Consider the following 26,711-nt stretch of genomic DNA (forward strand, 5'->3'; position numbering starts at 1 on the left):
AAGTTTTTGCAAAATCTTTTTAATCATATAATATCTTATTTTATTTTGTATATCATTTATACAGTTTTGATATCCTGCACACCTACCGTGCACACCTACGTGAGCACCGATGAGGTGTCACTCATCCATTGAATGCACAATTTTTCTATATTTCATCACATCCAATGGGTGAGTGACACCTCATCGGTGCTCACATAGGTGTGCACGGTAGGTGTGCAGGATATCAAACTGCATCCAATGGGTGAGTGACACTTCATCGGTGCTCATATAGGTGTGCACGGTAGGTGTGCAGGATATCAAAATTGATCATTTATATATATTTGTATATATAAATGTGTTCTTGTAAATTTGCAAATATCACAAGTGAATTGTGTTTTATGAAACCATATATATAAATTTTATTCACACTAATATACAAACAGATACCAAAAAAGTGGAGGAGGAGGAGGTGCAAATGAACAAAGGCTCTGAGGATGAAAGTATTCATGGCCACCTCCGCCGCCGCGGCCGCTGTCATATCCAACAGCAAAACATTTTCTTGCCAATGTTTTGCCGATTGTCAATCAAAGACGTAAGACCAAACCAAACCAAAAATCGATCCGATGTCCCTAAACCCGCCACAATCAGTTCCACGGTGCAGCTCAAAAGAAACAAAACAGTCACTGGTTTTCCCTCCGCCGCCGCGGTTACCAGAACTCCAACCAGCAACAACCTCCAAAGCCACAGAAGGAGCATGAAGAAATGCGCTTCCAGTGAATTCCTCGTTCCTAAATCAACCACCATTACCACCTGCACTACCAACCCCGCCGTCGGCGTCTCCGGCGGCGGAGGGAGCTGTGGAAATGGGTGTAGACGACGCGGCAGTGGAGATAAGAGTTTGCATGATCATGAGGATGGTAATGAAGGTTGTGTCAAGTCAGTGATTGGTATCATGAGTGAAATGGATCCACCGCTGCCGGTGGTGAAGAGGGTGGCGCTTCCGGGAGCCGACGGAAATGAGGTGAACATTTGGAAACGGAGGTTTAATGGGGTGGCGTTGAAAAGCTTACAGATTGAACATCAAATTTCTCCGACCTAGTGCAGTAGTATCATTAATCAAACTCTATAGCAGCTATTGTAGGCTTGTAGTAGGGAAATTAAGCTTCATAATTTAGTTTTTTATATATAAAAATTCATAATTTAGATTTTGAGATCGAATTATATTTGCATTGGGCGTCGTATGTTTAAAACCATTCATAGTGCATGTGTTAAAATTTTATACATGCGCGTATATTACGCTTGTACTCCAAAATATTCCGGGTTTAAAGCGGAGATAGTCCTTCTTATAAATCCCTACGAACGGATCTTCGGCTTCGATCATCTAATTAGATTCACGATCAGAAACCACGTTCCTGGCTTGGATTGCACTAGAAATCACAAGTGATTTGTGCATTGAGACTATGACGTCCGAATTTCCAAAATCCAGAATCGGTATAGCGGTAGACGCGCAGCGGAGGAAGGAAGCTAAGGGCCGGAAATTTGTTTTCAAATTTATTATGGTGGCCGAGAGCTTTTCTTCTAGGAAGGGAAGTTTTCTTGTGAATTTTGGGTGCAAGATTATGTTATGATATCGCGTCCCTTCATGGTGTATTTATAGAATGTGACTACTGATCCCATCTGGAATCCCTCTCCCACAAAGATTCTTAATCATTGTCCCACTAGAACTCTATATTTATTATATTAAAATTCTCATAATATTAATATATAATATATTTATCAACTTTTGATAATACATGATACATTAATATCATATATAAACATATTTTATATTACCATATAAAATGTATATCACCATATGAAATGTATATATATAATAATATATTTACACATGCAATTTAATACATGCATAGATATATTAATTAAAATAAATAACTATTATTTAATTTATTTAATTAACTCATTAATAAATTTTATTCTAGACCTCTCTATAACATTTTACGAGAATGAGTATATATTAGTAGTCATCACTACTAGTACTACCATTTGATTACTAAATTCAAAATCACTAAATAAATTATTCCAAACTCATTATAACTCCAATCGACGATCCGAGAACTCTGATGTATCAAGGATACAAGTCTTGGTTCATATAATGAAAAATAAAAATTTCGAAGATCTAAATTTTCACTTACTATATTGGGCAGCTGCCAGTTTAGTGAACTCCTTCACCAAAACACACAGTTCTACTCTGATTCCTTAATTAGCAATTAAGCCAAATTCCACTTCTTCCATCTCTTGGAATCAATTTATAAACTCTTTTATAAGTATCATGTTTGATCCCCATCAAATTATAGTTGCCAAATTCAACTCCTTGAACTTTAAATTTCTCAACAGGAACACAGAATCCGATACTTGTGTAATTCTCAATGGTTCAGAGATACAGCTAGCTGTGGGTTCACATCTCCATGTGATTCAAAATAAAATTTATCCTTATTCGGGCTTACCCTTATTAGCCGCATTCTTTTCATCAACTCTTTGATCGAGAATTTCATAAATTATTTCTGATTTCACCCATCGGATCATGATAAGAGCGTTTAGTAGCATCTCCCCATGATCCCCTAGGTATCGTTGATATTGTCTGTAAGAACCTTTAGTCATAGTTAGCATAGAGTATGGTCCCTTCAACTCATATATCCCAATCGAATATGCAACCATTGGTATATCGAGAGTTGCATATAAATCCGATAACGATGTGATTTATCTTTGAGTAATAGTGTCATAGTACGCGCAACTGAAGAAACACTTTTCCAAATTGCACATATCTTACTCTGACCAGAGATTTCTTGCACTATTAACTCATTAGACCACATAGGATACCTTTACTCGTATGTAAACGGTGCATCCCCGACTACAATGTATTTGCTCTTACGTATTTCGAAACTACACCAACCTCACCACCTGCTGACTCTCAATTGAGTCGGCAAATGGATCAAGGTGCATGCTAGTACTTATAGCCCTTACATTATCCCGGGTCAAAGGACTAATGGTGTACAACTATAACCGCGGACTATTACACTCAATAAGTGAGAACCACTTGGATAGTCCTAGAGAAGGTTGTTCAGTGCATCATCATATGATCACCCATCTGTATGAATAGACATCTCCATATCCTTGCTAATGAAACATAACGTTTACGTCACAGATGCTAGTCTCGAGCTCAAGCAATCTTTATCTTTATTTTATGCGACTGATTCAACTAGGAACCTCTTTAGAATATACGGTACACTTCCTAATGAGTTTCATGATATTACGTTGAAAGGAAGAACTAATGGTACCTATTGTTATTCAAGAACTTTATCTATGCAGCTTGCATTGGTATATAGATAAAGTGTAATACTATAATAAAATTGTAATATATTATTAAAACAAAGACCTTATACAATAGATTCAATAAAACATAAGTCACAAGTTGGTTCGCCGGGAACCTACTCTAACAATCTCTCACTTGTCCTTTGGCCAACTATCCATAGATCATAGACCCATTGTTTCATGATGCATCTCAAACAATGGTCTTGGAAGGAGCTTGGTCAGTGGATCAACGACGTTGTATGCGGAGACAACTCTCTCTACCGATATGTCTCATCTTCCCTCAATCTCTCGGATTATGTGGAACTTCCTCAGTATATGTTTGGATTGAAGATGAGACCTCGGTTCTTTTACTTGCTCAATGGCACCGGTGTTGTCAAAGTAGACTGGGACAGGATCAAATGTTTGGGGAATGACACCCAACTCTTGAACGAAATTCCTCATCCAAACACCCTCCTTTGCTGCATCTGATGCAGCTATGTACTTGGCCTCAGTGGTTGGATCCGCTGTGGTGTCTTTCTTGGAACTCTTCCAAGAGACAACACCACCATTGAGCTTGAATACAAATCCAGAGGTTGATTTTGAATCATCCACATCTGGTTAGAATCTAAAATCAGTGTAGTCTTTCAAATTTAATTCCCTACTCCTTTAAACCAAGAACAAATTCTTAGTTCTTATCAAGTACTTAAGAATGTACTTCACGGCTTTGCAATGCAATGGACCAGGATTCGACTGATATATGCTTGCAACACTCAATGCATATGAAATATCAGGTCAATTAGATATCGTATCATACATAATACTGCCTATTGCAGACGCATATGGAATGCGGCTCATGGTTTCTATCTCTTGATCAGTTTTAGGACACATAGATTTAGATAGAGTTACACTCTAAGACATTGAGATATATCCTCTTTTGGACTCTTCTATAGAGAATCTCATTAGTATGGTATCGATATATGTGGATTGGGTGAGTCCTAGCATCCTTTTTGATCCATCTCTACAGATATGTATTGCTAATACATATAATGCTTCACTCATATCCTTCATGGAGAACTTACTAGCTAACCATACTTTAGTTGATTGCAGCATCCCTACATCATTTTCATTGAGTAGTATGCCATCAACGTAAAGTAACAGGAATGTCACTGCACTCCCACTAACTTTCTTGTACACACAAGGTTCCTCAAGATTCTTGACAGAATCAAACTCTTTGACAATGTTGTCAAATCTGAGGTTCCAGCTCCTTGATGCCTATTTGAGTCCATAAATGGATCTCTTATGTTTGCATACTTTATACTCACTTCCGACAGATGTGAATCCTTCAGGTTGAGACATGAAATCTCTTCTTTAATATCTCCATTAAGGAACGATGTCTTCACATCCATCTGTCATATTTCATAGTCATATCATGCTGCTATAGCTAGCAGTATCCTAATGGACTTGAACATTTCGACTGGAGAAAGTATTTCCTCATAGTCAATACCTTGCATTTGTGTATATCATTTTTCTACCAATCTAGCTTTTAAGTTTATCACCTTCCCATCAGCTCCGAGTTTTCGTTTGTAAATCCATTTGCATCTTATGGTAACAATTACCTCAGGTGGATCTACTAAGGACCATACTTGGTTCGAATACATGGAGTCCTTCTAGGACTGCATGGCTTCAAGCCATTTAGATGAATCGACATCTGATAATTCTTTCTTGAAGTTTCTTGGATCACATTCAGGAATGGGCTCACCTTGGTCCTCTTCAAGAGGCAGGCTCATCATATTGGGTGGCCTTGAAATCCTGTCGAAACTCCTAGAAGCTTGTGTTTCTTTGATGGACTATTGGGGTGTGGGTTCTATTACTTTTGTGGTGGGTGGTTCTCGAATCTAATCGAGTTCTATCATCCCGTATTTTCTATCCAATAGAAACTCCTTCTCCAAGAAAGTGGCATTCCTTGAAATAAACACATTTGTTTCATTGATAATAGAAGTAATATCCAGCATAGTTATTTTGATATCCCATAAAGTAGCACAAATTGGCTTTACTATTAAATTTGTCTCACATTGCCCGCTCTACGTAAGCAGGACATCCTCATATTCTTAAGTAAGAATATTTGGGTGGCTTTCTCATCCACATCTCATGTGGAATATTATCCACTGTCTTTATATAGACTTGATTCAACAACTTTGTCGTTGTTTCATGCGCAAAACCTTAAAGGGATTGCGACAATTCAATGAATTCCATCATAGATCGAACCATGTCCATCAATGTCCGATTACGACGTTCTGACACACCCACCATTCAACTGGGGTGTGGCAGGCGGAGTCAACTGTGAGAGAATCTCCTTTTCTTTAAGGTAGTATTCAAACTCAGTACTCAAATATTCTTCATCTCGATCTGATCGTAGTTTTTTTATACTCTTTCCTAACTGTTTCTCTACTTCTGCTCTGAACTCTTTGAACCTTTCAAAGGTTTCAAACTTGTATTTCATTAAATACACATACTCATACCTCGAATGGTCATCAGTAAAGGTAATGATGTAAGATTGGTCATATCTCATGCTAACACTTAGCGGGCCACACACTGTATGGATCAAATCCAACAGAGCATGTGCACGTTCCCTTTTCCCCAGGAAATGGGCCATGGTCATCTTTCCTTTCAGACATGACTCACATGTCTCTGGATAGTTTATGTCTAACGAGTCAAACATGCCCTCTCCCACTGGATTGTGCATCTTTCTTTGGGAAATATGTTCAAGCTTAGAGTGCCACAAATGTGTGTTAGAATTAGAATTTCGGAGTTTGACAAATAAAGCTTTTGAAGATTGAATAACTGATAGGCTCAACTGAATTAATTCGATCTTAAACTACCCGAACTGATAATTAATGAGTTAAATAATCAGAGGCAATCAAACTGATCGAAGCTAACTGAATCTGAAAAGATAACTGAACCATCAGTTGGAACTGATCAGTTATACACTCAGCTCAACAGATCGGCATGTCATCTGTTAAAGCGTAGCCAACAACCGAAAATTTTTACAAAAACAGACTGTAACTCATAGTGAGAGCGCCGCATGTCAGAATGCCACATTGTACTATTGTCAGAAGAATATTGACACATTCAGAAAGGACAAATCAACGGATAAGTATTAATTAATGCATTCAATGTTACCGTTGGAAGCAAAGCCTATAAATATCCGATGATTTCAGCTGAGACAAGAACTTTTGAACAATTATTATGAGTGAATTTTGAATTCAAACATACAAGTTCAGTTACGATATTCATACAGAAAAGCTCACACTTAACAGAGATATTTCATAGCTTTCAGGCTATCATATGAGCTAAAGCACTAGCACATTACATTGCTGTATTCGATATTCTAAGATCAGTTGTGTCAAGAAAAGAAAATCAGTTGTATACTAATAAATTGTAAAGAGAACTAAGAGTTTCAGTTTGGCAGTGTTTAAGTCCAAACTGAAGTGGGTTATTACAGCTTTTGTAATTAATCAAAGTCTTTTAGTGGAAAACATGTCCTTGTGATAGAAGGGGTGACGTAGGAGCATTTGAAGCCTCCGAACATCCATAAAATCTTTGTGTTCTTTGTTTCAGTTATTCATTGAGTATTCAATCTACCAGTTAGTTTATTTCCATACTTATATTAGTTAACTGACTAATAACGACAACAAGATTCTTGAATACAGTTTATCACTAAACTGATTCACCATTATCGAAAAAGAGTCAAAAATCTTAAAGTATTTATTCAACCCTCCTTCTAAACACTTTGAACCTTCAAACCGATCCTAACAATGTGCTTGATTTAGACTATCTTGTTTTGTTTTGTTTGTTGTTGAAATCATGTTTACTTGGACAATCACTTATCATTACCAAAACATTTCTGCCCAGATAATTTATTATGTCCAGACTTCTTGCAGTGAAACAAACATGTTCTGAATTATCGAGCTTTGTGAAGTGTCCTTTGATACTTGACTCTTATTGGGCATGTTTTTATTGTAAGGGGCAGAACATTTCTTTCTCTTACCTTGTGGGCCATTTTTTTCCCTGACAAGAAGCCCACTAAAAAGCAACATTTCCCTGCTTTATGGTAGCATCATAAATCATAAGAATATTGACTAGCTCTTAAAGGCTATCTTCTATTTTATTCAAATTGAAGTTCACCATAAACTCGTCAAATGAGAAAGATAATGACAAAGAAATGATGTCATTAACTCGTTAGGAATCACCAATTCTAGACCCATCACCTTCTCAATAAGCCGAATCATATGTTCACCGTGCTCATTGGCCGGAACCCCATCTTGCATGCATGTAGTCACGAGCTCTTTGAAAGTGTTGTACATCGTTGTATGAGTTTCATGCGTCATGCAACTCTTGCATGTGTATTCGAATGTCACCAGCATTCAACATTTCCTCAAACTGTCTCTACAATTCATTTGACAAAGAAGCGAACATATTACACTTTAGCTTGCATACTATGGTCCCACCATCTTGTATGTTTTGTCAGTTCAGCAAGACTTACATTAGTGTGTATGCCATTTTTCCGAATTTAGAACAATTTTCCCAGTCAGTCTTGAAAATTAGGGTTCAATTAGCTTGTTCAAATAACATAAATGGATTACGTGACGAAATCGTAAATATACTGATATGGAAACATAATAAACGTTACTGACTATTTTAACATATTTTGTAAGACGTAAAATATGGACTATTGTTTTTACGAATTGCCTCCCACTATTTTGACATTGTCATCACCTATAATGAGAAACCTAAAATCCTATTTTTTTAGTGAGTACGCAAGGTCCAATTGCTATATCATGATCCCGAATTTTATCATCCAATCACAATTTTCAAAAGATAAAGTCCAATTTAAACTCCTTGCAACCCTTATGTAATTTTTCCTCAAGTTTGAGGATGGTCCAATTTTATGATTGTCTTTCTCTTTACGTGTCGAGCTCGATCCATCAATGTCGAACTTCAGTGGACGGTAGCCATGTGATCCCTCAATTTTATGAGCTGAAATCATGGGAGTTCCATGTAGTTCACATCAAATATGTCAGTGGAAGTCATAGCTTTCCGACGTCCAGGCCTACCCAATTTTATGAGCCAGACACTGACCGCGGGTAGCGTTCATCATGCAACTGCTGTTGATAAAAAGCAATGAATTATTAAACTTTTTTTTAATTATCCTTTTAATGTGTTTGATTTAAATTTTGGATCTTATCCAAAATGAGAGATTTCATTTTTAAAATTTTGTCTCATCATGAATTTTAAAAAATTGTGTCATGTTGTTTGCATGCTTGCCGAATTCATGCAACTCTTGTTATTATTTTAATAATAACGCACATATTGATTATTTATAATATATCACATACATTATAAATAATAAAGGATGATCGATAACCGAGAGCTAACTGATCCGTACGAGCCATATACGGATCAATGTCCATAAGCTAGGTAAAGGAAGGGATGCAAATGCAATAGTACATAATTTTCCAATATTATACATGTATTCGATCTTCAAAACTCTTTCCGAGGATCGGGCCCATCGTTTTCAAATCTTGATCTCTCACTAATTATAATATTTACATTAAATATTCATGTCACATTGGGTACAATTTTAGGGGCGGGAACGAACCATAAACCAAATGAACTTTTAGTTATACAATAATAAAAAATACAACGCATAAAATATCCTAACATACACCTAGAAAATTGGTCATGGCTCTCGATTATCCTTTTTACCATATAATATCTTATATTAAATTTATTGTTAATATCAATTGTTATCTACAAATTGTGTTTCTTGTAAATTATCACTAACTGCATAATTATCAATGATACCCCTGTAAGAGCCCGGGTCATGGATGACCCGGGATATCAGATGGATTCCCAAATCAGGGTCAATCTGCAGGGTGGATTCTTCTGAAGCCGGGCAGGTGCAAGCCCGAGCTCTACTCCCCGGGCAACCAGACGCCTGGGCTCTTATATAAGCCTCCGGTAGGCATTCTAACCGGGCCACCTCGATATGAGCACCGCACTCGAGTACACTAGTAGAATAGGATGTGGGCGACTGTCCCATCTCTGACACCAGACCGATGGGTTGACAAAATCAGATGGGCTGGATGTGACCAGTATGAGATTTGACATGTCAGAATATAGCCGCCCTACTATAATTAGTAGGTAGCACGCAGAACGAGGTCATCATCACATCTCCTACTATAAATATCAGGTTCATTCTACATTAAACACAGGTGCACACTCCTATTCATACCAACAGCAATATTTTCTCTAAAGAGCTTCCTCTTTTACATCTGCTGACTTAAGCATCGGAGTGGCCACGCCAGACACCCCTCCGGCGCCCATTCACGAGTTCATTTCATTGTGTGCAGGTTACAGCTGAAGCCATATTACAGAGTTATATCTCATTGCTCTTATTCCCTTCATTATCTGATAGCAGATCCGGTGGAGCACTCGACCCGGTTCATCCATTTCACCAAGATCGCATCATTGACGCCGTCTGTGGGAATTTGAGCTCAAGACGTAGATATGGTTTCCATTCAAAAATAAGTCCGACCAGCTCGGCACTCAGATTTTATCTAAGGATTTTCATATGGGCTCGAAGCTCAGCAGCTATTCCGGATTGGTGTGGAAAAGTATTTGCTATGCGCTCAGTAGCATACAGCTATATTAGTCACCTAATTTAGCTCAACCAGAGAAGTTTCACTCTATCGGAAATGAATTCAGATTCAGTAAATCCAGGTTAGTGATTTGGTTTTTAATAAAACTAATACAGCAGGAAAAGCAAAATCTTGAAAGTCCGGGAGACATGAGGCCCCGGCACCATATTTTAAGTCCGGTAGATTTGAGGCCCCGGCACCATATATTGAAAGTCCAGGAGATTTGAGCCCCCGACACATTATCTTAAGCCCGGGAAATTTGAGGCCTCGGCACCATATATTGAAAGTCCTGGAGATTTGAGGCCCCGACACATTATCTTAAGCCCGGGAGATTTGAGGCCTCGGCACCATATATTGAAAGTCCTGGAGATGTGAGGCCCCGACACATTATCTTAAGCCCGGGAAATTTGAGGCCCGGCACCATATATTGAAAGTCCGGGAGATTTGAGGCCCCGACACATTATCTTAAGCCCGGGAAATTTGAGACCCCGGCACCATATATTGAAAGTCTGGGAGATTTGAGGCCCCGACACATTATCTTAAGCCCGGGAGGTATGAGGCCCTTCAAAGTCCGGGAGATATAAGGCCCCGGCACATTATTTAAAGTCCGAGAGGTATCAGGCCCTGGCATATTGTCTAAGATCCAGGGCACTACACCCTGGCTCGGGAAACCACACCTCGATCAACAAAAAGCCCAGGGTTCTCAAACCTGGCTCGGGGCTCCGCACCTCGACCATTCCCAAGTCCTGGGACATGTTCCCCGGCCCAAGGCTCCGCACCTTGGTTATTTATAAGCCCAGGGTTCTCAAACCTGGCTCGAGGCTCTGCACCTCGACCATTTCCAAGTCCCGGGACATGTTCCCCGAACTAAGGCTCCGCACCTTGGTTATTTATAAGCCCAAGGTTCTCAAACCTGGCTCGGGGCTCCGCACCTCGACCATTCCCAAGTCCCGGGACATGTTCCCTCGCCCAAGGCTCCGCACCTTGGTTATCTATTAAGTTCAGGGACCCACACCCTAGCCCGAGGCTCCTCACCTTGACCATTTCGAGTCCGAGAGATACGAGGCCCCGACATCTTGTCTCAAGTCCATGAGACACGAGACTCCGGCTCCTCATACCATCTCTGGGAGACATAAAGCCCCCGATACTTTTATAATACCTGATTGATCATCTCTTTGAGAATCCAAGCATGACTAATCGGGACAGCGAGTATGACTTTAGCCCGACTATTTAAGGGATGTGTGATGATACCCCTGTAAGAGCCCGGGTCATGGTTGACCCGGGATATCAGATGGATTCCCAAATCAGGGTCAATCTACAGGGTGGATTCTGCTGAAGCCGGGCAGGTGCAAGCCCGAGCTCTACTCCCCGGGCAAGCTCCCCATCTTGAGCAGCCTGCATGAGCCCTGCCCTTGTTCGGGTAGCGAGCTGTGCATTGAATGAACTTTCGGAGGGCTGCACACAGCCCTGCCCACCCCCTAAATTTTTTTTTAAAAGATAGGCAGCCTGGCCGAGGCACTGCTGCCCGTTCCGAGCAGCCATGTTAAAATTATTATTATTTTTTGTTGTTTTTGAAAACGATTTTCAAGGGCAGCATTTTTCTGAAAATCTTTATGCAGTTAGAAAATTAAACTCAACACGATTTTTAATCATAAACATACGATGAGAATAATCGGACTATGATACCACAGTTGGGGCACTTTTTTTCTCGTTCCCAAGGCGCAGCAGAAGTTTAAAATTTTTGTTTTGACATTCGAAATGATCCTTAGGCGTCATATGTTTAAAACCATTCATATGGTATTAGAATTTTATACCTGCACGTATATTACGCTTGGACTCCAAACTATTCCTAGTTTAAAGCGGAGATAGTCCATCTTCTAAAATCCCTACAAACGGATCTTCGCCTTTGATCGTCTAATTAGGTGACGATCAGAAACCACATTTCTCGCTTGGATTGCACTAGAAATAGCAAGGATTTGTGCATTGAGACTATGATGTCCGAATTTCCAGAACCCGGAGTCGGTCCAACGATAGAGGCTTGGCGACGGAAGGAAGCTAAGGGCCGAAAATTTGTTCAGAAATTTCTTATGGTGGCCGAGAGCTTTTCTTAAAGGATGGGAAGTTTTCTTGTGAATTTTGTGTGCAAGATTATGTTATGATATCATGCCTAATTCCGTCTCCCACAACGATTCCTAATCCTTGTCCCACTAGGACTCTATATTTCACTATATTAAAATTTTCATAATATTAATATATAATGTAGTCATCAACATTTGATAATACATGATACATAAATACTATATATACACATATTTTATATCACCATATAAAATGTACATATGTATATATATTAATATATTTACACATGAACTTTTAATACATGCATAAATATAATAATTAAATGAAACAATCATTATTTAATTTATTTAATTAACTCATTAGTTAATTTAATTATAGACCTCTCTAGAACATTTTTTGAGAATTCATAAGTTTTAGTAGTCACAACTACTAGTACTAACATTTGATTAATAAATTCCAAATTATTGAATCAATGATTCTGAACTCATTATAACCTCGATCGACGATCTGAGAGTACCGATGTATCAAGGATACAAGTCTTGTTCATATAATGAAAAATGAAAATTTCGAAGATCAAAATTTTCACTTGCCATGCCAATTTAGTAAACTCTTTCACCAAAACAGGCAGTTCTACTATCCTTTCTTAATTAGCAATTGAGCCAACTTCCATTTATTCCATCTTTTGGAATCAACTTATAAACTCTTTTATAAGCAACATGTTTGGTCTCCATCAAACTATAGTTGACAAATTCAACTTCTTGAACTTTAACTTTCTCAACGGGAACACATAATCCGATACTTGTGTGATTCTCAATAGTTCAAGGATACAGCTAGTCGTGGGTCCACATCTCCATGTGATTCAGAATAACATTTACTCTTATTCGGGCTTATCCTAATTAGCCGCATTCTTTTCATCAACTCCTTGATCAAGAATTTCGTAACTCATTTCTGACTGCGCCCATCGGATCATGGTAAGATCGTCTAGTATCATCATCTCATGATCCCCTACGTATCGTTGATAGTGCTTGCAAGAACTTTTAGTCATGATTAACGTAGAATACGGTCCCTTCAACTCATATATCACAATCGAATATGCAACCATTGGTATATCGAGAGTTGCATATAATTTCGATAACGATGTGGTTTATCTTTGAGTAATAGTGTAATGGTATGCGCAACTGGCAAGCACTTTCCAAACTGCACATGTCTTTATCTAGCTAGAGATTCCTTGCACTATTAATAGTTAATAGACCACATAAGATACGTTTACCCGTAGGCAAACGGTGAATCCCTGACTACAATGCATTTGCTCCTACGTATTTCGAAACTACACCTAACCTCACCACCTGATGACTCTCAATGGAGTCGATAAATGGATCAATGTGCATGCTAGTACTTATAGCCCTTACATTGTCCCGGGTCAAAGGACTAATGGTGTACAACCATAACCGTATACTATTCCACTCAATAAGTAAGAACCACTTGGATAGTCCTAGGGAAGGTTGTTCAGTGCATCATCATATGATCACACATTTGTATGAATAGACATCTCCATACCTTTGCTAATGAATGACGTTTACGTCACATATGCTAGTTTCGGGCTCAAGCGATTTTTATCCTTATTTTAGGCGACTGATTCAACTAGGAACCTCTTTAGAATATACGGTACACTTCCTAATGAGTTTCATGATCTTACGTTGAGAGGCAGAAGTAATGGTACTTATTGTATATTCAATGACTTTATCTATGCAGCTTGCATTGGTATATAGATAAAGTATAATGCCATAATAAAATCGTAAAATATTATTAAAATAAAGATCGCTATACAATAGTGTCAATAAAGCACAAGCCACAAATTGATTCGCTGGACACTGTATTAGAAAATATGGTTCATGCACATTGAGCATTATAATTTAGGGCTACTTAATATTTTTTTAAGGAAAAACTTTGAACTTTTGGGATTTTGATATGTTTTAAATTTCAGTCTTATATTTATAATTTATATTTTTTTAAAATTTGGAATTGACTTGATATTGGTTTTGCGCCACGGATAGTGGGTGTATATGTGTGTTTTTTTTTATAGAAAAAAAAGAAAAGCAGGTTTCATGGCAATTGTACGTGTGTAAATTTATCTTTTGTGACAATATTTCTTGTTATTAAGTCATTTTTATGTAAGCAATTAGAGGTTACATTAAATTTACATTTTTATTGGCATTTCTTTTGTTCGAGTCGGATACATAAATTTAACGAAAAGGTAAGGTCATCTTTGATTTTCAAAATTTATTATCAATATTTCACGTCAATTTCAAATTCGAAAACATGGGAAAATCTTGATGCATGAAAATATTCAGATAAAATTATAAAAAAAATTGACTAGAGAATTTCTTATTAAGAAAGAAAGATGTAGAATAACTATTTGAATCTTAAATGCATTTTCTTCACTTTTATTGAAATACTTTATTAAATAACTACACGTCTATATCTAGAAAATACATAATTTCTTCCCAGGACCTGCTTTACAAATTAAACCACTGGGGAACAAATAACGGGGATTTTAATATCTGTATGTTTTTTTTTTCTTTCTGAAAATTATTGTCTCAACAAGAATGCTAGAATTTTATATATATACCTATATATAAGTATATAGATAGATGAAGAAAGTAAAAAATTTCAATCCAGTGATCGACAAATTGCGGTAGAAAGGTACACTAATACACAACATTTTACAGTAATCACAATGCTTACTGAATTATGTTATCAGAACCATATAATCGTAAGAAACATCTCAGACACGAGTGGCGATTAGTGTCCTAAGTTACATGCTGCAAACACTATTATATACAGAACAGAAAATTGCCGAACACAAGTCCAAGAAAAGGTGGCAAGAAAGAGAAGAACCTGAGACCACACTAAATTCAGCTCTGCTCTTTATAAGGCGTCCATATTAATTTACATACGTCAACGTCAAGACCGCCACGTCCTGCAGCCTTAAGGTGCCGGTCTAAGACCTTAGGATCCGCACATATAACGTGTTGTCCCTTCCGGTATTGAATTAGCTCTAAGTTTTGAAGTGTAGACAATATATCCTCGGCCTTGATAGCCGTCATATCACTGAGCTCCTGGAGAAGGCAATTAACAAGAAATCAAATTGAAATGTACCACATTAAAAAGAGAAGATAAGGCCAACACATGTTAGCCGTTTTTCACCCGGTACCCAAACAAGCAACAACCTCAATGATTGCTACGATAAAATATTCGAATGATATTTCCTGATTATTTCTTTATTCACTATTTATTGTTTTATTTCCCTTTTCCCCTTTTAATGCTTCACGTTTTTGATGTTACATGTACAGAGTCCGAGATTCAGGTTTAATTAAGCACAAAAATTGATCGACTGTCTTCCAATCATGCACGCACAAACTACGAGGGTAGAAACTTTTCAAGTTCATTTTTGTGTCTCATTTCAAACTCTACTAAGTAGACTAAACTAAAAGAACTACTAAAAAAACTCTTTCACCGCAGATAATTAGTTGCATGTAAATGGAGATGATCTATCCATGCTTCTGCTCGAAGACAATGGTTGAATTTGAAACAAGCAATTCAATGCAAACCTTAATGGAGATATTTCCTTTGTGTTTTTTCAGTATATCGAGGAGAACGCGTGTCCAGTACCCTCGGTAACTCAATAGTCCCAGGTCTGAAAGAGGTCTTTCTGGTGTTCCGACTTTATTTTCCTTCTTTGAAAGCTCATATGCTACAAAATGGAGAAGAAAAAAATAAACCTTCTGTAAAAGATTAGATAATAGATAAATTACAAGAAGAGGATGAAATGATCTTATTCTTTCAATCTTGGGATCTAAAACACCATCAACATTCCTAAAACAAACCACCATCACCACCACCCCACCCACACACAAAAACATGACTTTGATCAATAGCATCAACAATAGAAAGTTAAGGTATGTCCTTGACAAAAGCGAGGCAGATGCTGAGCTTACAAAATGCAATCAGAAATTTTCCATAGCCTTTTCTCTGATAAGGAGGAAGAGTAAGAATGCAGGCCAAGTTGTAGGATTCCTCGGAATGCTTCTCCTTCACATATAAAGAAAGAAAAGTCAGAAACCTACAATTTTGGAATATTTTCATAAAATGCAAGACCTTCAGCCAATGCAATAGCAACGCATCTACATAAATTATTCCACACGTGACTTGGTTCTCCTTTCGTGAAATTTGATAAGTAGACAAAATCATTGCAAAATCATATCAGATGATTATAAGATAAAGCTTAATAGAGTCAAATTTAAATCCTATTTCTTATTCATCAACGTAAAAATGGCATGCACACTGATCAAAGACAAGGAATACTAAGCAAGTCAAGGCAATGAAGTAGTTGAGAATCCAATTATGGTAGATTACATGTGACAAGAAGATTACATGATTTTATCACTCTGCGTTGAGAAAGTGAACATATATGTGGACAACCTTCATTTCCACAAAAAAGTCATAAATTGATCCTAATTAATAACAGAAGGCAAGGACAACAATTATACAAATACCTTGGAGAAGTAGCCGACCATGTGGCATCCTCGATCATCACATTCACATAGCACATAGAAAAGAAACAGATCCACGTCATAGTACAGGGTCTTATGATCCAGAAATAATTTAGCAAGATAGCAAAGATTCTGCCCATAAACCTTGTTCTTTTTGCCATCAACCTGTTTCAGCATATTTCAAATTTAGATAGAAGTTTCCTATATGACAACTGCTCAGAATCAGATTATGGCAGCTAGAAAGATATCATGTAAAGCAAGAGAATGTGACCCAATAAAGCATCTGAGTGCAAACGAAAAAGAGATCTGATGTAAAAACAAAGTTGGGCCTCAAATTCCGATATTTAAGAGAGAGATGCAAAACAACTTGGGGAATCGAAAGCCAAAAAAATACATCCTCAGTTGCCACGAGATTGTGATCAACCTGAAAGCCTGAAGGAAAATATTTCAACAAACATCAAAATCCATCACCCTAATGTCATTTGGAGGAGAAGGGTAAACAGAAAGGGTACACAAGCAACCACTCAATGCTTGCCCATCCTAATTTTGGTAAGAGAGCTACCAGATGGAAATTTCGTTATCCAAGGGCTGGGATATTATTTTTGGTTACAGCAATTTTGTTCATTAGCGGAAATACTTGAGACTGATCAGAACAACCATTCAATAATATTTGATGGCTTGCACAGTGAATTAGTGACGTTTACTTGGAATGAGGCGTAAACCAAAGCTTCATTTGCCTGGGATAGTAACAATGTCAACATAAAAAAAAAATGGGAGGAGGCTATTTGAGTAACTTAATCATACATACATTGAAAGATAAACTAAGAGATCATGCGAATGAAAACTTCAGAGTTAGTTAAAGAAAATTATGGGTAAACTATTAATCTGGAGACAAAGAGATAATGTAACCAATGAAATGATTATAAATTCCCAAAATAAAAAGTGAAGAACGCAATATCTTACCTCAAACATAGACAAGGTAGTATCTCGATATATCTCATCACCTGGGGGATGCTTGAGGTCACATTTCCTCTATAAGTGAAAGGGAAAATAAGATAAACACTGGGAATCACAGCTGAAGTTCAATAAAAACAAGTATATGATAGTAAAGCACATGAAACTATGAAATAAAACAGTAGTTAGAAAGAGTGCACAGCTTGAAACTCGACAAACATGACTGACATCAATGCCAAAAATAACATCATAATGGCATATATACAAGTATAAATAGCCAACATTCTGATCACTAAAATGCAATTACAATCAAATGAAAGCATGTCAGTGCTCACCATATGCCTTTGAAGTTGTTCTTTGCGCTTCATGAAATTTAGGCAAAAATCGCAAAAGTACAACTTGTTACAGTCATTGTATTCTGATGGAAAGGGGGAGAAGTACCAAGTCTCAATCTCGTATCTTCCAAGCTCAATCGTCGCAATATTTTTTACTTTAGTGAATTCCTCATGTTCACGCAAGCTAGCAGCATCAAGCTCCTCATGGCCCTGCAATTTTTTTCAAACACCACCTCGTGATCATCCATGCCAGCTCCGTTTGTATGTATTCTAGACTAACTATTATGTTACACACTTTTAAAGGGTGTGACTCCATATATAAAGCCTAAAACTAATACAAATGTAATGTTGGACTGTTCACACTTCATCAACATTTGGTGATTTTCTAAATTCAGAGTACAAGGACATGCTTACTTTACAGGCTAAGCCATTTGTTCTAACATGTATTGTTTAACCTTGACTTCCCATCATTTTGCATATAAGTACAAAAAGAGCTATAGATGCATCAAATTTTGATCATGGTGAAGCTCATGGAGTATAATATAGTGTCTGTCCAATCCAAATTACAGCCTCATGATGTCATGCATGGATGTCAACATGTAATGATGTCCACAACAAATTATATGTGAACTAATTGGTTCACAATCATATAAACAAGGAGCACCTCCACATGGGTCTCATCGATCTTGCGCTTTTGATGGCGAGTCATTTTCAAGCTTGTCACCTGAAATTGTCAAATGTGAGAATATTCCTAGGAGAAAGATGGAAAAATACATGTGTTATATAGTGTAAAAGCAATCAAATTTAACTGAGAGAATACATGTTTCGATAATCAGAAAAAAGTGGCAAATTCAAATAGTCCTCAGAGAAGACAATGCAGAAAACCAAGGAGTAATAACATTACCTTGTCCTCAACCTTTTCATCCACATCAGTTTCCACAGAATCAAGATCAAGGTGTTCACGCGTCACCCACTCGTCAAGTCTGCGGTTAACTGTCAGCCCATAGAAAATTTAATAAGTTATGTGATATAACAAATTAATCATGCATAAACAATCACAAAGAAACCACATTGCACTCAGGCAACAAGCTTAGCGCTTTGACTCTTTCTACTGTGGATTTCAAACTCTTTAAGGATCCATCATTCAGCTGACTAATGACAGACATTTTTTTGTTGCTTTTTCTTACTAGCAGAAATTGTTAAAATCGTATCATATTTTTAAATGTATGATCTAGTGAAAATAATGAAATGAACATTCAATCAGAAAAGATCACTGGCTATCATACGATCAACGTTTTGAAGCAATTTTTCATTAAAAACAAAAAATGAATTTGGTAACAGAATAAAGAATCACTGGCTCTATAGGAATAAGACATTTCATCAAGGACATCAAAAGTGGGTTTTCCATCAAGCGCTCGGATACTCATTTTTCGCACAACCCAAATCTAAAACCTATTTTCATAAAAAAATAGAACAAATGAGAAATAGTATTAATTAAACTACTTCTCACATTCGGTGTAGTGGACGTAGTATTCATAATAGTTGGGATCACCACCAGGAAGCTTGCGACGCTCGATGACCTTCACAGGATGGTACTTTCCGTCACGCCAACGGCAATTCACGCGAGTGCCCACCTCCAAGGGCATAATCGTCATTCTCCTCTTCCGATACGAGTCGGTCGCAGACTGAGCCCCGCCGTAATCAACCGCGGCGTGTGGCGGACGAACGTCTGCTCCTTCTTCGATGTCAGGCCCTTTCTCAAAGGAAGCGACGCTGCCGTTCCCGGCGGCGGAGGTCCCACCGTTTACCGGTGCGTTTAGCGTAACCGAAACCATTGTGCACGAAATAGATTCAAACGGAAGGGGTGGACCAGTTTTTACATCTTTTATATAAACTAGCGCATCGACACGACATGACATACTATAATTTTGATATATAAATTAAAAAAATAAAAAAAAAAAACACAAATAAAAATTGAGCTTATAACTTAATTTATAAGAAACAAATATTTTATCCACTAAACTACTTATGTCTTTTATTAAAATTTTAATATTTTATTAATATATATCTCTACTATTTTATTAAAGCTCAGATGTTAATAAAAACCGCTTATTCTCATTTATTGTGAGGACACCAAATTTTCTTTGACCTATTTGCCCTTTAACCTTTTTTCTTTTCTCAAAATACTTACACGTCTCCAACAACACAGTTACACAATATTTTATTCTCCTAATCCCAAAACTCTCCTATTCCCAAAACTTCGGATTTCTTTCCTCTAGAAGGGGAAAACATGCCTAGGTAAGACATTTTTTTACGGGGAAATCACTCGATTAAGTGAAATTTCAACTCATATATTTAGTAAAATTGCATTCAGAATAATGGATTCGGGAGAAATTTTAGTGTAATTGTGGTAAATATTTCATAGAAGAAGACAAACTAGGAAAGGGAAAGGTATCGCAGGCGGAGACGGGGGCACGCGTGGGAACCGATTGACCCGGCCACGTGGAGAGAAACTCCTGTTTTGAGTTTTTAGGCAGGCTTTTATATATACTAGCAAGAATACATCAGGTATTAGTCCGGGTTTGTGTTCGCTTGCTTCCTTTCAATGATTGAAATGTGTTCGTACTACTATATGTATGGAGAAGACATGCTCGAATCACAAATGCGTTGGTTTAAGGGGAATTTTGATTTCGTTCGGTTGATTGTGAGTTAATACGATGTTGTTTTTAGATTTTGACATCTTAGCCGTTCACAGAAGAAACAACATATAAATGGGTATGCGATTTGAGTTGTTCATTATAGCTTCAAGAATTTTGATTCCTTCTTTCAAATATTCTCTCAAAAAAATCTTTCACGACAGACTTTTTTTTCTATGAATGTTTAAAATGCATTCATTATGAGGAAATTTTTTAATAATGAGAAATTCATATATTTCTATGATTTATTGGACATTTAATTATATATTAGCTTCAGACAAATTCTATATTAATCTGAAATCAGGTTTTGTCAATCTTGCTAAGAAACGTAATTTTTAAATTTTGAAGCATATAAGTATCGTATTCATTAAAGGGATTCTTTGGATGTGATTTGGAGGCAATTTGCGAAGAAGTTTCATAAAATCATTATTCTTATTAACATTTTTTCGTGGAGTTTAGCATAAAATTCGTTTAATTTTCTAGTCTTTTATGTAGATATAATATTTCAATGTTTGGACCTTTAGTTACGAGTTTGTTGATGAACATGCACGATTGTTTCTACTAAATTTTTACCAAGATCTTGATACGTTGCAAGTAACATGTATGTTTGGACCCAGCTGTTTTTATACTGGTAATCACTTTTTGTGCTCTTCTCTTCTGATACACATTATGAACTTGAAATGTATAGTGATGTGTTGAACTTTTATTTTCTTTTGGTGAGTTCTTTTGTTTTGTTAAAAATATTTTTCATATCCATGTGCTTCCATTGGAATATGTTAGAATATCTTGAGTGGTTGAAGAAAAGTGGTGTGAGTGAACCGGAGTACAATGCAAGTGGGATTCAATTTCATTAAAAATGTCGCCAAAACTCAGCAGACTCATTTCACAAACTTGGGTGTTATTTGACACGGTTTGATGCATGTTCAACAACAAACTCGTAACTAAAGGTCCAAATATTGAAATATTATATCTTCATAAAAGACCAGAAAATTAAACGAATTTTATGCTAAACTCCATGAAAAAATGTTAATAAGAATAATGATTTTATGAAACTTCTTCGCAAATTGCCTCCAAATCACATCCAAAGAATCCCTTTAATGAATACGATACTTATATGCTTCAAAATTTAAAAATTACGTTTCTTAGCAAGATTGACAAAACCTGATTCCAAATTAATATAGAATTTGTCTAAGATAATATATAATTAAATGTCCACTAAATCATATAAATATATGAATTTCTCAATATTAAAAAATTTCCTCATAATGAATGCATTTTAAACAATCATAGAAAAGAAAGTCTGGTGTGAAAGATTTTTTTGAGAGAATATTTGAAAGAAGGAATCAAAATTCTTGAAGATATAATGAACAACTCAAATAGCATACCCATTAATATATTGTTTCTTCTGTGAATGTCTAAGATGTCAAAATATAAAAGCAACACCGTATTAACTCACAATCAACCGAACGAAATCAAAATTCCCCATAAACCAACACATTTGTGATTCGAGCATGTCTTCTCCATACATATAGTAGTACGAACACATTTCAATCATTGAAAGGAAGCAAGGGAACACAAATCCGGACTAATACCTGATGTATTCTTGCTAGTATATATAAAAGCCTGCGTAAAATCTCAAAACAGGAGTTTCTCTCCGCGTGGCTGGGTCAATCGGTTTCCACGCGTGCCCTCGTCTCCGCCTGCGATACCTTTCCCTTTCCTAGTTTGTCTTCTTCTATGAAATATTTACCACAATTACACTAAAATTTCTCCCGAATCCATTATTTGCATGCAATTTTGCTAAATACTAGTACACGGACGCACGCGTTGCGTGCTTGTACGATATTTTTTTAATAATTTATTTGGTTTATATTTAAATGAGAATCAAAATATAATTATAAGAAATAGTGACTGACTACACTGTAATTTTGATACATGAAATAAAAAAATAAATAGAATAAAAGAATAAAAAAAACTCAAGTGAGAATTGAACCTACAACCTCATACTTAAAAAACAAAGAGTTTATCCGCTAAACTATATGTGAATTGCTTTAATTTTTTTAACACTTTATTAAGATATATAATTAGTAAAACAGACAATGACACCAAAAAGTAGTTACTCTAGATGTCTCTTTCTTAATAATATAGTATAGATGAAAATATATATTTTCGTCTTTTTGATTATTTTTTTTATCAAGATATTGATTTTTTTAAATAAATTATCTATATTTCACATCTCTACTATTTATTAAAGCTCATATGTTAATAGAAACCGCTTCTTCTCATTTATTGTGAGGACACCAAATTTTCTTTGACCTTTTTGCCCTTTTACCTTTATTCTTTTCTCAAAATCGTTACACGCCTTTTTGCCCTTTTACCTTTATTCTTTTCTCAAAATCGTTACACGTCTCCAACAACACAGTTACACAATATTTTATTCTCCTAATCCCAATACTCTCCTATTCCCAAAACTTCCGATTTCTTTCCTCTAGAAGGGGAAAACATGCCTAGGTAGGACATTTTTTTACGAGGAAATCACTCGATTAAGTGAAATTTCAACTCATATATTTAGTAAAATTGCATGCAGAATAATGGATTCGGGAGAAATTTTAGTGTAATTGTGGTAAATATTTCATAGAAGAAGACAAACTAGGAAAGGGAAAGGTATCGCAGGCGGAGACGGGGGCACGCGTGGGAACCGATTGACCCAGCCACGCGGAGAGAAACTCCTGTTTTGAGTTTTTAGGCAGGCTTTTATATATACTAGCCAGAATACATCAGGTATTAGTCCGGATTTGTGTTCCCTTGCTTCCTTTCAATGATTGAAATGTGTTCGTACTACTATATGTATGGAGAAGACATGCTCGAATCACAAATGTGTTGGTTTATGGGGAATTTTGATTTTGTTCGGTTGATTGTGAGTTTATTGCATATATTTACTTAGAAATCATCATTAGGAACCTTCCACGTGCACTATGATGCTTTTAGATTTTGACATACATAGTGCTTTTCATTTAGTACGATAATTGCTTCATCATTTTGATTAGTGCGATAATTCTTTTCAGAGGATGATTTCTTTACAAATTTTGGGTTGATTGTGAGTTAATACGATGTTGCTTTTAGATTTTGACATCTTAGCCGTTCACAGAAGAAACAACATATAAATGGGTATGCGATTTGAGTTGTTCATTATAGCTTCAAGAATTTCGATTCCTCCTTTCAAATATTCTCTCTAAAAAATCTTTCACAGAAGACTTTCTTTTCTATGAATGTTTAAAATGCATTCATTATTAGGAAATTTTTTTAATAATGAGAAATTCATATATTTCTATGATTTATTGGACATTTAATTATATATTAGCTTCAGACAAATTCTATATTAATCTGAAATCAGGTTTTGTCAATCTTGCTAAGAATCGTAATTTTTAAATTTTGAAGCATGTAAGAATCGTATTCATTAAAGGGATTCTTTGGATGTGATTTGGAGGCAATTTGCGAAGAAGTTTCATAAAATCATTATTATTATTAACATTTTTTCATGGAGTTTAGCATAAAATTCGTTTAATTTTCTGGTCTTTTATGAAGATATAATATTTCAATGTTTGGACCTTTAGTTACGAGTTTGTTGATGAACATGCACGATTGTTTCTACTAAATTTTTACCAAGATCTTGATACGTTGCAAGTAACATGTATGTTTGTACCCAGCTGTTTTTATACTGGTAATCACTTTTTGTGCTCTTCTCTTCTGATACACATTATGAACTTGAAATGGATAGTGATGTGTTGAACTTTTATTTTCTTTTGGTGAGTTCTTTTGTTTTGTTAAAAATATTTTTCATATCCATGTCCTTCCATTGGAGTATGTTAGAATATCTTGAGTGGTTGAAGAAAAGTGGTGTGAGTGAAACGGAGTACAATGCAAGTGGGATTCAATTTCATTAAAAATGTCGCCAAAACTCAGCAGACTCATTTCACAAACTTGGGTGTTATTTGACACGGTTTGATGCATGTTCATCAACAAACTCGTAACTAAAGGTCCAAACATTGAAATATTATATCTTCATAAAAGACTAGAAAATTAAACGAATTTTACGCTAAACTCCATGAAAAAATGTTAATAATAATAATAATTTTATGAAACTTTTTCGCAAATTGCCCCCAAATCACATCCAAAGAATCCCTTTAATGAATACGATTCTTATATGCTTCAAAATTTAAAAATTACGTTTCTTAGCAAGATTGACAAAACCTGATTCCAGATTAATATAGAATTTGTCTAAGCTAATATATAATTAAATGTCCAATAAATCATAGAAATATATGAATTTCTCATTATTAAAAAATTGCCTAATAATGAATGCATTTTAAACATTCATAGAAAAGAAAGTCTGCCGTGAAAGATTTTTTAGAGATAATATTTGAAAGAAGGAATCAAAATTCTTGAAGCTATAATGAACAACTCAAATCGCATACCCATTTATATGTTGTTTCTTCTGTGAACGGCTAAGATGTCAAAATCTAAAAGCAACATCGTATTAACTCACAATCAACCCAAAATTTGTAAAGAAATCATCCTCTGAAAAGAATTATCGCACTAATCAAAATGATGAAGCAATTATCGTACTAAATGAAAAGCACTATGTATGTCAAAATCTAAAAGCATCATAGTGCACGTGGAAGGTTCCTAATGATGATTTCTAAGTAAATATATGCAATAAACTCACAATCAACCGAACAAAATCAAAATTCCCCATAAACCAACGCATTTGTGATTCGAGCATGTCTTCTCCATACATATAGTAGTACGAACACATTTCAATCATTGAAAGGAAGCAAGGGAACACAAATCCGGACTAATACCTGATGTATTCTGGCTAGTATATATAAAAGCTTGCGTAAAAACTCAAAACAGGAGTTTCTCTCCGCGTGGCCGGGTCAATCGGTTCCCACGCGTGCCCCCGTCTCCGCCTGCGATACCTTTCCCTTTCCTAGTTTGTCTTCTTCTATGAAATATTTACCACAATTACACTAAAATTTCTCCCGAATCCATTATTCTGAATGCAATTTTACTAAATATATGAGTTGAAATTTCACTTAATCGAGTGATTTCCCCGTAAAAAAATGTCTTACCTAGGCATGTTTTCCCCTTCTAGAGGAAAGAAATCGGAAGTTTTGGGAATAGGAGAGTTTTGGGATTAGGAGAATAAGATATTGTGTAACTGTGTTGTTGGAGACGTGTAAGTATTTTGAGAAAAGAAAAAAGGTTAAAGGGCAAATAGGTCAAAGAAAATTTGGTGTCCTCACAATAAATGAGAATAAGCGGTTTCTATTAACATCTGAGCTTTAATAAAATAGTAGAGATATGAGTTGAAATTTCACTTAATCGAGTGATTTCCTCGTAAAAAAATGTCCTACCTAGGCATGTTTTCCCCTTCTAGAGGAAAGAAATCGGAAGTTTTGGGAATATGAGAGTTTTGGGATTAGGAGAATAAAATATTGTGTAACTGTGTTGTTGGAGACGTGTAAGTATTTTGAGAAAAGAAAAAAGGTTAAAGAGCAAAAAGGTCAAAGAAAATTTGGTGTCCTCACAATAAATGAGAAGAAGCGGTTTCTATTAACATATGAGCTTTAATAAATAGTAGAGATGTGAAATATAGATAATTTATTTAAAAAAATCAATATCTTGATAAAAAAATAATCAAAAAGACGAAAATATATATTTTCATCCATACTATATTATTAAGAAAGAGATATCTAGAGTAACTATTTTTTGGTGTCATTGTCTGTTTTACTAATTATATATCTTAATAAAGTGTTAAAAAAATTAAAGCAATTCACATATAGTTTAGCGGATAAACTCTTTGTTTTTTAAGTATGAGGTTGTAGGTTCAATTCTCACTTGAGTTTTTTTTATTCTTTTTTTCTATTTATTTTTTTATTTCATATATCAAAATTACAGTGTAGTCAGTCACTATTTCTTATAATTATATTTTGATTCTCATTTAAATATAAACCAAATAAATTATTAAAAAAATATCGTACAAGCACGCAACGCGTGCGTCCG

General features: G+C 35.9%; 2 protein-coding genes and 1 long non-coding RNA gene across 4 annotated transcripts; 2 read left to right on the top strand and 1 right to left on the bottom strand.

Moving 5' to 3' along the window:
* Positions 1-454: 454 nt before the first annotated feature.
* On the top strand, positions 455-1,078 carry LOC140963986 (uncharacterized). Its single transcript, XM_073423465.1, has one exon. It carries the CDS (start codon positions 455-457, stop codon positions 1,076-1,078), a length of 624 nt encoding a protein of 207 aa, XP_073279566.1.
* A 13,710-nt stretch (positions 1,079-14,788) lies between these two features.
* On the bottom strand, positions 14,789-19,828 carry LOC140964832 (histone acetyltransferase of the MYST family 1-like). 2 transcript variants are annotated; one of them, XM_073424788.1, is made up of 9 exons: positions 19,460-19,828; positions 18,854-18,942; positions 18,614-18,673; positions 17,950-18,159; positions 17,624-17,692; positions 16,664-16,825; positions 16,106-16,199; positions 15,719-15,861; positions 14,791-15,226 (listed from the first exon to the last, which is right to left on the bottom strand). In XM_073424788.1, exons 1-9 carry the CDS (start codon positions 19,782-19,784, stop codon positions 15,023-15,025), a joined length of 1,356 nt encoding a protein of 451 aa, XP_073280889.1. In that variant the 5' UTR covers positions 19,785-19,828; the 3' UTR covers positions 14,791-15,022. The 2 variants fall into 2 exon arrangements, with proteins under 2 accessions (XP_073280890.1, XP_073280889.1); XM_073424789.1 differs by lacking the exon at positions 16,664-16,825 and having other exon boundaries at positions 14,789-15,226.
* A 3,313-nt stretch (positions 19,829-23,141) lies between these two features.
* Positions 23,142-25,520, top strand: LOC140964119 (uncharacterized). Its single transcript, XR_012172822.1, has 2 exons — positions 23,142-23,426; positions 24,516-25,520. It is a non-coding gene; the product is annotated as an uncharacterized lncRNA (long non-coding RNA).
* The last annotated feature ends 1,191 nt before the right edge of the window (positions 25,521-26,711 follow it).

The sequence above is a fragment of the Primulina huaijiensis genome, chromosome 18, assembly GCF_012295235.1.
Source record: "Primulina huaijiensis isolate GDHJ02 chromosome 18, ASM1229523v2, whole genome shotgun sequence".
Classification (NCBI taxonomy): domain Eukaryota; kingdom Viridiplantae; phylum Streptophyta; class Magnoliopsida; order Lamiales; family Gesneriaceae; genus Primulina; species Primulina huaijiensis.

Excerpts from the sequence above, each read along its gene's own strand:
- LOC140963986 (XM_073423465.1), top strand. The coding sequence starts at position 455 with ATGAACAAAGGCTCTGAGGATGAAAGTATTCATGGCCACCTCCGCCGC.
- LOC140964832 (XM_073424788.1), bottom strand. The coding sequence starts at position 19,784 with ATGGTTTCGGTTACGCTAAACGCACCGGTAAACGGTGGGACCTCCGCC. Across the intron at positions 18,674-18,853 it reads ATGAAAAGGTTGAGGACAAG|GTGACAAGCTTGAAAATGAC; the intron begins GTAATGTTATTA and ends TGACAATTTCAG. Across the intron at positions 18,160-18,613 it reads TCGATGAGACCCATGTGGAG|GGCCATGAGGAGCTTGATGC; the intron begins GTGCTCCTTGTT and ends AAAAAATTGCAG.